The sequence below is a fragment of the Loxodonta africana genome, chromosome 5 (genome assembly GCF_030014295.1).
Source record: "Loxodonta africana isolate mLoxAfr1 chromosome 5, mLoxAfr1.hap2, whole genome shotgun sequence".
Classification (NCBI taxonomy): domain Eukaryota; kingdom Metazoa; phylum Chordata; class Mammalia; order Proboscidea; family Elephantidae; genus Loxodonta; species Loxodonta africana.
Genome location: NC_087346.1, coordinates 95551531 through 95565788, shown reverse-complemented (window position 1 = coordinate 95565788; position 14258 = coordinate 95551531). Strand labels below are relative to the sequence as shown.

Below are 14258 nucleotides of genomic sequence, written 5' to 3'. Positions count from 1 at the left end.
ACATCAGGGAAGATCACCAAGCCAGTCTAATTTGTGTTAAGGAGACTGTAATCTGAAATGTCCCTTGTTCTTTTAGCTTGTGAGCAGTTTAATTTCTGATCCCTCTTTTTTCCCCCTCCTCCATTAGGCACATCTTTAGAAACACATGTTATACTTAATACAGATGAGCATCTCTTATAGCTTTCTCCCTTTCTATACTAAATTTAACAATTCTGAAGAGATGGCTTTTAGGTTAATCCCCTATTTGTCAAATGCCAGGAGAATTAATAACTTTGCTGAAGAATTGAACTGTGTTAAGAAAACAGTGTTTATTTTGTGTTGTAATTTATTTTCTTTGATATGTTTTAGAGGAACCATTAAAAAAAAGTCACTAGGTGGTGGTGCAAATAATTTGTACTCGCCTGTGGGAGCTCTACTCCCATAGGGTCATTTTGAGTCAGAATCAATTCAATGGCAATGGGGTTGGTTTGGTTTTACTAACCTAAAAGAGCCCTGGTGGTGCAACGCGTAAGAGCTTGGAAACTTATGGGGGCAGTTCTACCCTGTCCTAGGGTCATTATGAAATAGAATCAACACGACGGCAACAGGTTTGGTTTCACTAACCTAAAGGTTGGTGGTTCAAACCCACCCAGTAGTACCACCAAAGGAAAGTCTGGCAATCTGCTTCCATTAAAATTATAGCCACAAAAAACCCATGTAACAATTCTACTCTGTAACACATGAGGTCTCCATGAGTCTGAACCACCTTGACAGCAATGGGTTATGTTTGGCAGTAGTAGATGGCTGTTTCAGTATTCAGGTGGCATTTTGATACATTGGTATTAGCTTTTTTTGCCATGTTTAAAGTTTTTTATACTGTCAAATAAGTATGGTTTTTGAAGTAATAGGACATCTTGAGGTCATAGACTGGTAAAGCAATGTAGGTGTTTTCCTTTGATTTTTATTTCAGAAATCTCTACCACAGGATCTCTTGGCCCGGGAAGCACCACCACCAGTACAACACTTCGAACCACAACCTGGAGCCCTGGAAGGAGTACCACCCCATCGGTGTCAGGAAGAAAAAACAGGAGTACCAGCACCCCATCTCCAGCTATTGAGGTGCTTGATGACATTACCACACACCTTCCATCAGCATCATCCCAAATCCCAGCTCTTGAAGAGAGCTGTGAGGCTGTGGAAGCCCGAGAAATCATGTGGTTTAAGACCCGCCAAGGACAGATGGCAAAGCAGCCATGTCCTGCAGGAACTATAGGTAAGTCGGTTCTAAAGCACTAAGCTAAAGGTTACTACGAATATTTGTCACTTCATCTTTGGTTACATTCTGAACTTGGCTAAATGGCAATGTACTGTCAAAGTTTGCAGATGCAATCTGAGGAAGTCACAGGTGAGATTTTGGCGGGATTAGGTGTGAGGTGAGTAGTTTCCGCTCTTGGAGTCAGGTTCTGAGTGTGTTCCAGCTACTCCAGAAAGCCAGCGATTTCATGCAGCAGCACATGATGTATCATGTGATGCTGGGAGATAGTCTCATGCTTATTACCAACTGTAAGATCTTTTATTGACAGAAAAAGTGGTCAAGAACTTCTGTATTCAGAAATGATCATTAAAATGTTTACCTAAAATTTAGCAGAAGAGAAAGTTTCCTATCTTTTTTATCAGTCTTCTAGTTACCAAAGGTTTCTAGTGATGGGAAGCTGTACTGGCAGGAGCCAGCGTCTCACTTACTCACCCATCAGCTGCTGAGACTAGTCCTGCGTTGTTTTCTCTAGGGGGTAGATAAGAACAAAATATGTCTTTGCCCGTTTGTTACTTTCATAATTCATAATATCTCCATGGTGACTATATTATTTATAAATTTTAAGTCAAAAATACTCTACTTTTCTTGATAGAGCTTTACAAGATTAACACTGGAAATAAATTAAATTTTTATGATTCCAAAAATATGTAAATAAAACAAATACACAATGGATGTCACTATCCGAGCATTTTAATGAACTGTGTCTTTGAGTGTTATTGACTTTGTCTTTGAGTGTCATTGACTTAGTTACTTTAAGGAAGCTTGTTTTTCTTAGAAAAGTTCCAGTATGGCACATCATTCTGAATTCCATCCTATATGAAGTGATGGCAAGACCACAGGCTATAATTGGTTTTTCTAAAAGTACACATTTAATATTTTTTTCACCAAAGTGTTTAAACATATTCAGAAATCTTCCTTCCCTTTATGAAAGTAGGGAGAGGCATATTTATTTCTAAATGTTTTCTGTAGTATTGAATAAGAAAACTTTAGTTCTAAGTGTCCCTCTCTCCTAGATCTATTCCCTTACTTATGGGCCTCAGCTCCTTCATCTTAAACAGAGAGTAACAGCCCCACTGTTATTTCAGAAGTTTTTTGTACAGATTAGGGTAATAGTCTATTTGAAAACAAACACTTTGCAAACAACAAAGCACAACAGAAATAGGTTGTTATTGTTCTGTGAGAATTGGGAAAGAGATTTAAAGAAAACCTTCTGTAGCTCCTAGTAGCTGCCAGTCCACCTTGGTGTTATTGGTACCCCTCTCTGTTGCTTCTGCTATACCTTAGTTCAGGCCCTCACAGCAGTAGCTTCCTCACAACCTTCACATCACTCCCATAAATTCACTGATGTTGCCAGAGATATTTCTAAAGCCTAAATCTGCTTCTGTCTCCCCACTGCTTAATGTTCTTCATTCGTTTCCTAACACTTGCAGATGATATATATGCAAAGGAGTTTATGATCTAGCCCTGCCTACCTTCCAACGCCATTAAATACACTCCCCAATCCAGTAGAACCCAGTTCACAGAACCTAACTTGAAGTTTCTCAAAGACAGTATGTTGTTCCTCTACCTAGAATGCCCTTTCCTATCTTGTTTTCCTAGAAAAATTGTAAATTAATTCCTTTAAGACCCAATTGCTACCTTGCCTCTGATAACTCAAGCAGTAAACTTCATGGAGACAGGTACCAGGTCTAATTAACTAAATCATTCTCCATGCCTAGCATGCTATCTGGAAGTTTTTTTTAAAATATTGTATTTTGTTGTTGTTGTACTACATTTCTCAAATGCCAATTGCATGCCAGTCAGTGTATTTGGTGTTTTAATAGATAAGATCCCAACTAAATTACCTCTTTTTTTTTTTCCTTTGCTCGCTTTTAAACATGATGTGGATGTGAAGTCATTCTAAGAAAGATGGTTTGAATATTTGAAACAAACCTATTTTTATAATTATTATAGGTGTATCAACTTATTTATGCCTCGCTCCTGATGGAATTTGGGATCCCCAAGGACCAGATCTCAGCAACTGTTCTTCTCCTTGGGTCAATCATATAACACAGAAGGTAAATCTTGTGATTCACAAAGAAGGCTTTGCTAAACCGATATACTCTGTTATTAATTACAACTTCTGAGAACAAAATAATCAAGACTTTTTAAACTTACTGTGGAAAAATTGTTGTTGTTAGGTGCTGACTGATAGTGACCATGCATACAACGGATGGCCCGGTCCTGTGCCACTGCCACAGTTCTTGCTATGTTTGAGCCCATTGTCGCAGCCACTGTGTTTTAGTCCATCTCCTTTAGGGTTGTCTTAGTTATGTAGTGCTGCTATAACAGAAATACCACAAGTGGATGGCTTTAACAAAGAGAAATTTGTTCTCTCACAGTCTTGGAGACTAGAAGTCTGAATTCAGGGTGCCAGCTCCAAGTGAAAGCTTTCTCTCTCTGTCAGTGGGGGAAGGTCCTTGTCATCAGTCTTCCCCTGGTCTAGGAGCTTCTGAGTGGAGGGACACTGGGTCCAAAGGATGCACTCCCCTCCTGGTTCTTCATTCTTGGTGGTAGGAGGTCCCCTGTCTCTCTGCTCACTCTCTCTTTTATATCTTAAAAGATTGACTCAAGATACAACCTAATCTTGTAGATTGAGTCCTGTTCATTAACGTAAGTGCCTCTAACCCTGCCTCATTAGAGTCATAGAGGTAGGATTTACAAAATAGGAAAATCATATCAGATGACAAAATGGCGGACAATCGTGCAATACTGGGAATCATGACTTACCCAAGTTGACACACGCTTCTGGGGGACACAATTCAATCTATAACAAGGACCCTCCTCTTTTTCACTGTCTACTTTACTAAGCATGATGTCTTCCTCCAGTGAGTAGTCCCTCCTGATAATATGTCCAAAGTATATGAAATGAGTCTCATCATCCTTGCTTCTGAGGAGCATTCTGGTTGTACTTCCAAGACAGGTTTGTTTGTTCTTCTGCCAGTCCATTGTATATTCAGTGTTCTTCACCAACACGAGAATTCAAAGGCATCAATTCTTCTTTGGTCTTCCTTATTCATTGTCAGCTTTTGCATCCATATGAGGAGATTGAAAACACTTTGGCCTGGGTCAGGCCCATCTTAGTCCTCAGAGTGTCATCTTTGCTTTTTAACACTTTAAAGAGGTCTTTTGCAGCAGGTTAGCCCAAGGCAATATGTCCTTTTTTGACTGCTGCTTCCATGAAAGTTAATTATGGATCCAAGTAAAATTAAATCCTTGACAACTTCAGTATTTTCTCTGTTTTTCGTACTGATTCTTTTTGATTGCAATGTGAAAAGTTATCTCATTCTATTTTAATGTAGGATCTAAGACAACATCTGATGTGTTAAGAGCTAATTCTAGAATTTTGTTGTTTTTAAAGTGCAAATCCATGAACTTCCTTTAAGCCAGGCAGAATTGCTTATAATAATTTTATTATTAATAAAATTTTCATGGTATTGTGAGCTACAGATATAAAAGTCCAAGAGGCATTGTAAATCAAGCAAAAGCTTCTAGCATGCATGCACATGCATTTTCCTGCGGAAATAATAATCACAGTAAAAAAAAAAAATCTTCCTTTTCTTAAACTATTTGATAAATGTTCTGTAACCTCATCGTTTATCGGTGTTAAAAGTATACACCTGTGTGACAAAATCTTGCAGACTCAAATTTGCAAGGCTTATTTGGTTGCAATATGTTGAACATTTTTTATTATTAATGCACTGTGGGGCTTTGAATTGATTTCATTACAAACAGAGACCAGATGTGCATTTATGCCAAAAGGGCTATGGGATGAATCCTTATTATAGCAATTTATGTGGATTTATGCACTTCTAAAATGGAGAGTCCTTCTATGGCACATTAGCTATGCTGAGGAATTTTTGAAAGAGATCTTTTCTGAGAAATATTACAAATGATGGCCTTACTAAAAGTCTGTCTGTGCCGTTTGCTCTTTTCTCTATTTGTTTTTAACCAGGCTTATCCTCGATAATATACTGTATAAAAATCCATAAATATCTACCCAGTAGATCATTCAGCAGATGAGCCATAACTATCTATTTACCCTAAATCATGAAAGAACCGTGGTTGTGTTGACTCTAGTTATCCTCTTACATATGCATCTCCATACTTGTTGCTATTCATAATGATGTTTCTCCAATCTCGGTACTGTTCCTGCCACAGTTTTTATGTTCTCTGATTCTATTACAGTGTAGCTGAGACCCCAGGGCAAATAACTCTTGCTGGATTTAAGAGATCAGTAGCATATCTTCTTACATTAGCAACTTTTTAAAAATACTCCCTACATACTTAGCCTAGGGGTTGATATTAAGTCAGTAAGAATTCACCTAGGAAGCTGGATGTTTTCACGTTAATTCCTGAATATAGCTGGACTATGGTGGTGGTGTAGTGCTTAAGTGCTACAGCTCCTAACCAAAAGGTCAGCAGTTCAAATCCACCAGGTGCTTCTTGGAAACTCTGTGGGGCAGTTCTGCCCTGTCCTGTAGGGTCGCTATGAGTGGGAATAGACTTGATGGCAACGGGCTTGGTTTTTTGGTCTTTATTTCATTGCAGAAATTACTGAGTGACTTTTAACTGATAAAACCCAAAAGAAAAATAAAAGTCTGTTGCTGCTGAGTCAATTCCAACCCATGGAGACCATATAGGACAGACTAGAACTGCCACATGGGAATTCCAAGGCTATAATCTTTACAGAAGCATATTGTCACATGTTTTTCCAGCAGAGTAGCTGGTGACTTCAAACCACTGACCTTTTGGTGAGCAGCTGAGTGCTTAAACCACTGTGCCACCAGGGCTACTTATTTATGATGCTAAAATATTTTCTTTCCTCTGCAGAACTGCTAATCTGATGACAAAAGAGATAATTCCTTTCAAAGACCAGACAGCTGCTGCCTATCTGATTTATGGTTGGGGTGTTTTTGTTTTATAAAAAGTATGTCCCATTCTTCCAGAGCATGTCTGTTTAATCCTGTAAAGTCTGCAATGAAAACTTAAAATTATAGAATTTAGCAACTGGGATTTATAACAGTTCTTTAGATTGATAAACCAAAAATGTAGAAAAAGTCTTCAAAAGTATGATAGAAGGCTTTTGAGCTCTCTAAATCGGCTTATATAACTGGCTCAAGGCCTTTGTATCCCCACACTCACTTACCTTAGCTGTCCTTCTTCAGTCCTGTCTGTCCTTTTACTTGACTGTGTCCCTTACACCTCTAAGTATTTAAGCTGTTCGTTAAACGTAAGTGATAGTCAATGTATCATTAACCTCCAAGAAACAATTTGTATGTAGTGCTCACAGTTATTTGTCTATATTTTCTCTCCCTCCTCCCCCAAGCTTCTTTCATAGAATTCATTCATCTTCCCATCTCTTCCCACGGCACTAATCAGAGCCCTAACAGCAAGCATATGGAAGATTTGAAGAGAGTCTGTTTACAACAATGTTGGTAGAGGAAAGGTGAACTACAAGGGATTGAGCAGAAACCTAGAGCTAGTAACAGAACTAATATTCCCAACCCAGGGCAAAATAGTGGCCAGGATGTTGTGGCCAGAAACTGAAAGGAGAGTGTTGTTGAAAGAAAAGGTGATCTAGAGATAAGGAACACAATCTAGCCTTAGGCAAACTTTCACAAATGCATCTACAGGAATAAATACTCATTCCTCACTCTCCCTACTCCCTCCATCATCTGCTGGACCTCTCCATTGGCCAAACCCAACTGGAAGCCAGAGACCAAAGGGCACTGTTTTTTTTTTTTTTTTTTTTTTTACATTTTATTGTGCTTTAGATGAAAGTTTACAGAATAAACTAGCTTCTCATTAAACAGTATATATATTGTTTTATGCCATTGGTTAACAACCCCAGCACTCTCCTTTCTCAAACTTGAGCTCCCTATTACCAGCTTTCCTGTCCCCTCCTGCTTTCTAGTCCTTGCTCCTGGACTGCTGTGCCCCTTTAGTCTCATTTTGTTTTATGGGCCTGTCTAATTTTTAACTGAAGAACGACCTTCAGGAGTGATTTCATTATTGAGCTAAAAGCGTATGCGGGGCCCATAATCCTGGGGTTTCTTCAGTCTCTGTCAGGCCAGTAAGTGTTGTCTTTTTTCTGTGAGTTAGAATTTTGTTCTACATTTTTCTCCAGCTCTGTCCGGGGCCCTCTATTGTGATTCCTGTCAGAGCAGTCAGTGGTGGTAGCCGGGTACTATCTAGTTGTACTGGACTCAGTCACAAGGGGCACTCTTAATGACATCCATATAAGTCTACCTCCTCAGCCAGAGAGAAGGATGGAGGAGGATGGAGAGTGGACCTGAAGTGACAAATGAAAGGGACCCAGAATAGTCCCAGCAAAGACCCAGCTTTTTCCCCGTCCCTTCTCACCCCTCCTCCAATTTCCACTCCTCTTTCCTCCTCTCACTTATCACCTTCCCCTACCCTCTCCTTCCTTTCCCATCCCCTCTATTTTGACCTCCTACGTCCCCTCTTTTCCCTTCTTTTTATTCCTCTTGAATTGGTTTTTGTATGCCTTGGTGAAAATCTAGACTAGGTATCTTTAATGAGTCAATTCTTTTTTCCCCTTGGTATAGTTCTGTGAATTTAAACTTAATGCAAAAATAAAAACAACTCTTTACTTCCAATGAAAAATATGCATTAAAAAAATGCATACACAAAGAATTAAAAAAGTAGTGTTGTGATTCTTTCATTGAGGTTGGATGTTTAGTTTCTCCTTCCCTAGGGGGGTTTGTAGGTGAGTGCATCCTGGGGAATGAGGCACCTCCTTTTGGCTTTATTTTGCCTCTGGCAATTCCTGCGAACATTGAGGGAAAGAATACTGGCCTGGGTATATTGATAGTTGAGCTATGGTGGGCAAGTCACTTACCTCTGGATCAGTTTCCCCATCTATAAAATGGAGTAGATCAACCTCCAACCTTTTGGTTAGCAGCCAAGCGTGTTAACCATTTGCACCGCACAGGGACTTCTAAATTCCCATAGTCCTTTGTATTTATTGCTACAAGTCAACCTGTGACCTTGGGCAAATAATAGCTTTGTGCCTCAGTGTCCTCGTCTGAATAATGGACATCATAAAGGTATCCACACCCTAGGGCTATTGTGAACATTAAAAGGATAATACTGATCAAGAATTTAGCATAGCATCTGGGCCACAGTGAGGATGTGATAAATAGTAACTATTACTCTTAAGTTTTAGGTCTCATCATTTATCGCTCTTATCAAAGTCACATCATCAGTGGACAAACACGAACACAACTTTCTCTGCTCATGTAATTCATATACTTGTTCTCTTCCTATTAGTTACTCTAAGAGTACTAGCTATTATTCATTAGAGGGATGAGAAGAAGCAAAAATGGTTTTAACTTGCCAAGTGTTTGAAGTGACACCACTTTTTGACTACAAGAACATAGCGGGACAGGTTACTAAGGGATATTAGGAAATTTCTGCCCCAAAATTCTTTAAAAAAAAACTAGACACAGCTTTGTCAAGAAGAGTCTTATGTATGAGATCAAATGGACAATAGTTACTCTAAAGCATAGATGAGAATGTTGGGGGGCAGTGAGACCAAGTTAATGGAAATGGAACAACTAGGATGGAAACAATGAGAATGCTGACACAATGTGAAGAATGTAACCAATGTCACTGAACATCACGTGTAGAAATTGTTGAAAGGGCACCTATTTTGCTGTGTATAAAAGATTTTAAAAATGGGGTAGATCATTAATTTTTTTATTTCAATAATACTCGCTCAGTGAATGTCAGGTCCCATTATGGACAGCAAGTATACACAGGTAAATTAGTCAGGATGCTTACTTTAGCTGAAAAAAGCAAACTTTATGTTTGCATTGTCTTTAAGAAATGAATCTTTTATTCATTATTTTTTTCTCCCTCCAGTCAGGCCAGGAGGGAAAAAGCAGTCAAAGAATCTTGATGGTCTCAGACTCACGAATGAATACAGACCACTTATACACTGATAAAGTTACAGATTAAATTGTGTGTGGGGAGGGGAATAAAGGGTGGATTACATTTCACTGGAGAAAATGTAAGCTTTTAAAGTCAGGATATCATGAAGAAATTTTTGCCAAAAAATCTAGCCAGTGTACTTTCATAATGATGAGATGTAATGAAAACCGTATGTTGCACAGAAAGGGACCTTTACCCCCAACAATTGATAGATAATTAGGTAGATAAGTAGATGGATGGATGGATGGATGGATGGATGGATGGATGGATGGATGGATGGATGGATGGATGGATGATAGATAGATAGATAGATAGATAGATAGGTAGACAGACAGACAGACAGGCAGATCAACATTATCTATCTGATTTTACATCTCCCATACCCTTACTGCTAGAATATGAGCTTCTTGAGAGCAAGAACTGTAAGTTTCATCTTTATTTCCTCAGGAAATAACAAGTGTTTAAGTGACTGTTGAATGAAAAAAATGTTTTTGCTATAATATATTCAATTTTAAGGTAAAGTGAGGGTTAGAAAGAATAATGTTATACCAATTTTAATTTAGCTTTAAATACACCCTTCTCATATTTTTACTGTAAACATTTTTATAATATATATTTCAATTTTTTCTTACAACTTCCTTCTGAGCTCATAAGGAAGACTTTTTTTTTAAGAGAAATATATATGAGTTATTCATAGTAGCATTATTTGAGTCAGTGAGGCATTGGTCATTCAGTGGCAGAATTCTCACTTTACATACAAGACACCTGAGTTTGCTCCCCTGTCATTGCACCGCCCATTTGTCAGTGGAAGCTTATGTGTTGCTATGAAGTTGAACAAGTTTCAGCATAGCTTACAGACTGAGACTAACTAGAAGAAAGACCTGGTTGATATACTTCCAAACATCAGCCAGCCAATGAAAGCTGTATGAATGTCAATGGTCCAATTTGCAATCCATCCTAGGGTGGTGTGGGACTGGGCAGCACTTCCCTCATTGTACGTGGAGTCACCATGAGTTGGGGGCTGGCCTGATGGCAGCTAACAACAACAATATTTGGGTCAAGAAACCTTCATAAGGAAGACATTTAAATTATACATGCCTGTACTTCCTTCATAAGGAAGACATTTAAATTATACATGCCTGTACTCTTGCTGATGCCTATTTCATGGTTTATGGAAATAACTGTTCATAGATAGGTAAAAACTTATGTTTGAACATTGAGTTTCAGAGTTTGTAGTGTTAGATTTATTCTTCATAAATACACATCTATTGAGTGCTAAAATTCATCTACTATTTTTAGAAAATCCGCTAATAATTTTCCATATTTCACTCATTGTTTTACAAAACTGCACTATCTACTGTTGACACTTATATAGGCAACTAAATCTTCATCATTATCTTTTATAGTGAGAATCATTTTGTTTTGACAATAAGTCATCCATATTTTCAATTTTTTCCTCCTGAGCATTAAAAAGCCCCAAACCATTGCCATTGAGTTGATTCTGACTCACAGCAACCCTATAGGTTAAAAAAAACTTTTTAAATTTTTACATAAGGGGGTTATATAGGCCTTCCTTCCACCTTATCATCTCCCACTCAAATATAATAATTAATACTGAAAGTTATGCTTGTACAACCCCACGGTGGTGGGGGGGGGAGGAGAAATAACAGTTACAAGGGAAAATTTCAATGCTGTTAGTTCTTGTGTTTCTCTACTTGATATTTTGCTCTGGATAATTTTTATTGATAGATATAATGATAGCCAGTACTTGCATCCCTAGCTTTAAAGATACGGTTACAAAGAAAACATATTGCTTTTTTCAGTACACTTCAAACTTTTTCACCATGGCCCATTAAAGTGGATCAAAGACCCTGGAGTCCACCTGCTCTGCCTGTTTTGAATAGAAAAAGTATCAGTTGGTAACAAAGAAGTAGAAGGAAGTAAAATAATAATGATAATACCAGCAACAAACAGTTGAGTCACTTGGGGGGGTGTAAATAATTAATGGGCTTGACTGCTAACCGAAAGATTGGAGGTTCAGTCTACCCAGATGCACCTTGTTAGAAAGGCCTGGCAATCTATTTCCAAAAAATTAGCCATTGAAAACCTTGTAGAACGCAGTACTACTCTGACTCACATGGGGCTCCGTGAGTTGGGGTAGACTCATAGCGACTGATTTTAACCAAACAATTACACAAGAACAGAATAGTAAAGAAATAAAGCAATAGTAATTCCAGAAACATGTTGATCATCTCAATAGCAGAGATTGAAAACTACAACAAATGCAAGTTACTGTGAATGTTGCATTGATTAAAAGAGTGTCCCTCTGGAAAATTGTTTTTAGCTGTAAGAGTTTTACATAGATACCAAGTAATTTTATCATGCATCCAGACTTCTTGATGAAATACTGAGTTTGAATTCTTCGTAAAATGCTAACATCTCATTTATTTAATTAATGGATACTGAATTTTAGCAGTCATTAATTGATTTAGTAGATTACAAATCAATGACTCTAAATTGTGTGCAAAAATTGAAATGTATGCATTATAATCACATTTGTATCACTTTGTCACCATTTTGAAGAACTTTCATCACCCACCAGTGCACCAAGAATGCTACTTTGATCTACATTGAATTTGTTACCTACTTTCCCTTGAACACCATAAGTGTTTTCCATTAGATTCTTACGGGTATCTTATATATACAGACCGTAACCATAGTTTACACATTTACTATGCTCAGTGTGGTTTTTATAAAAACTTCTTGAAAAGTATTAATTATACAATAGTATATTAATGTATTCTTCTTATAATACATTAATATATCCATTTTACAAAATTTAGACATTACAGATAAGGATTTCTCTTTTGATTCCCATCTTTCAAAGTTTGTTCTACATGTTTAAATATATATACGTATATATAATAAACACAAAATATTTTATATAACAAATTTATTTTTACAGGCACCATGTTTATATGTTACTACATAGTTGATACTTCATAAATAGCATGTTTATATATATTTATAAATAGTATTTGCATTTATTTTAATGCAAAAGTACATCTTAGAGATTTATATGAACATTGATCTTATCCATACTTTTAAACTGTTGCATAATATTCCACAGTATTTGGGTTTATGGCTATGAGTCAGCAGTTTTATGCAATCATATTCCATTCTGTTTTCTGTCATAAACAAGCTGGAATGAATATCTTTGAAGATCTCTCTTTGTATATCCATGGAATTACTTCTTTAGGTTGAAATGATAAGAGAAATCCCTGGGTTATAAGATCTTCACATTTCAAAGTTTGATAGAGATGGTAATTTGTTCCTTAGAGGCACTATACAAAATACGCATCCTACCAGCATTTGATGTTACCAGACTTTTTTCAATTCAGCTTTTTTCTGTACACTTGAGGATTATAAAGAATTTAGATGTTCCAGTCCCTTCAGTTTATTCATTTGTTTCTTTAACATGCAATCTTACTACACGTACTCATTAAGCATCGTGAGTAGACGGTGATAACCTGTTTGACTAAGAGCTTTAGTTATGCTCCTGATTACCCATTATGTAGATGGAATTACAAAGACAGTCTCCTGTCTGTGATCCTAGATTCTATATTGGACTACCTGAAAAAAAAAGAAAAGAAACCAGTCCCGAAATAATGACACTATATTTAAAGACCAATGGACACAGGATAAAGTTTGGAAAGATTCACATCAAACCCTTAACAATCATGATCTTTGGGAAACTGGAATATAAAGGCAAAAGAAGAGACAGCCATTATTTTTACATTGCACACTTCTATCTACATTGTTTAAATGTGTTACAAACTTGTTTTAGTTTATTAGTTTTAAAAAAGAGCCTAATAACTTGGAAAAAATACACTTATTTACCATGAGGGCACCTTTTTGTTGTTGCTGTTGTTTTGTTTGGCTTTGCTTTTAGTTTCCTATACCTTCCTTAGAAATTAATATACATTCCTATCTTATTTCTACCTACCAGCCCTACCTAGAGCTATCAAATTCATTCAAATGAACATGAGGTATTAATCTTAACCTCTTTTAATATCTCTGGAATGTTGACAACTTGATATATCCTTGTAGAACATACTTGAAAAACCAGCCTGTGGTTTTAAAAAAGGAAAATGCCAGAAACTAAGAGTAGTTTGCTACCCAGTGTATGTATGTATCATTATGTTAGTAATAAGAAGAAACCCACTTTGAAAAGCAAGGACTTTATTTTGGATAAAATTTTCACAGAGTTTAGCAGCTGGTCAGTTCTAATTGTGAACTAAATGCTAAACTCGGCACAATGGAAAATTTGTGCTTCTCTATGTAAATTTAGAATATGGTTGGGGATTCATTACACACACTTATCAAAGTACAAATTAAAAATTCACAGAGAAAATAATAAAGCCAATCTTAGGCTTAAGCACCCAAATGGATAATTAAACTAAAAATAATTTTTGGAACTAAAGCTTCTTAGGAGGAGCTTCCTAAAATATGAATTTAAAGCCAGGTTTTGAAGAAAAAGATGGATAAGAAGGAAAAATTGGGAAATATATTCCAGGTAAAAATGGAGTTTAATAACGACTTTTTACTTTTGTGATTATGACATACATGCAAAATAGTTGTCAAGAGACTTATACAATTACTAATATAAAATCTCTTTCTTTTTTATTCCGTTTTCAAAATTACAGTTGAAATCTGGAGAGACAGCTGCCAACATTGCTAGAGAACTTGCTGAACAGACAAGAAATCATTTGAATGCCGGGGACATCACCTACTCAGTCCGTGCCATGGATCAGCTAGTCGGCCTCCTAGATGTACAGCTCCGGAACTTGACCCCAGGAGGAAAAGACAGTGCTGCACGCAGTTTGAATAAGGTAAGAGCCTCAAGTTATATATATCTCTAAAGTTGTAATAAAATTCATGAGAATTCTCCACTTAATTTTCCTTT

General features: G+C 37.0%; 1 protein-coding gene across 1 annotated transcript in view; it reads left to right on the top strand.

Annotated features, from left to right (window-relative positions):
- ADGRL3 (adhesion G protein-coupled receptor L3) overlaps positions 1-14258 on the top strand; it is a 561722-nt gene that overhangs the window by 394180 nt on the left and 153284 nt on the right. Inside the window, exons 7-9 of the mRNA XM_064286313.1 lie at positions 950-1252; positions 3248-3351; positions 13999-14184. Of these exons, the coding sequence (XP_064142383.1) occupies positions 950-1252; positions 3248-3351; positions 13999-14184 (593 nt within the window). The remainder of the gene's footprint in view (positions 1-949; positions 1253-3247; positions 3352-13998; positions 14185-14258) is intronic.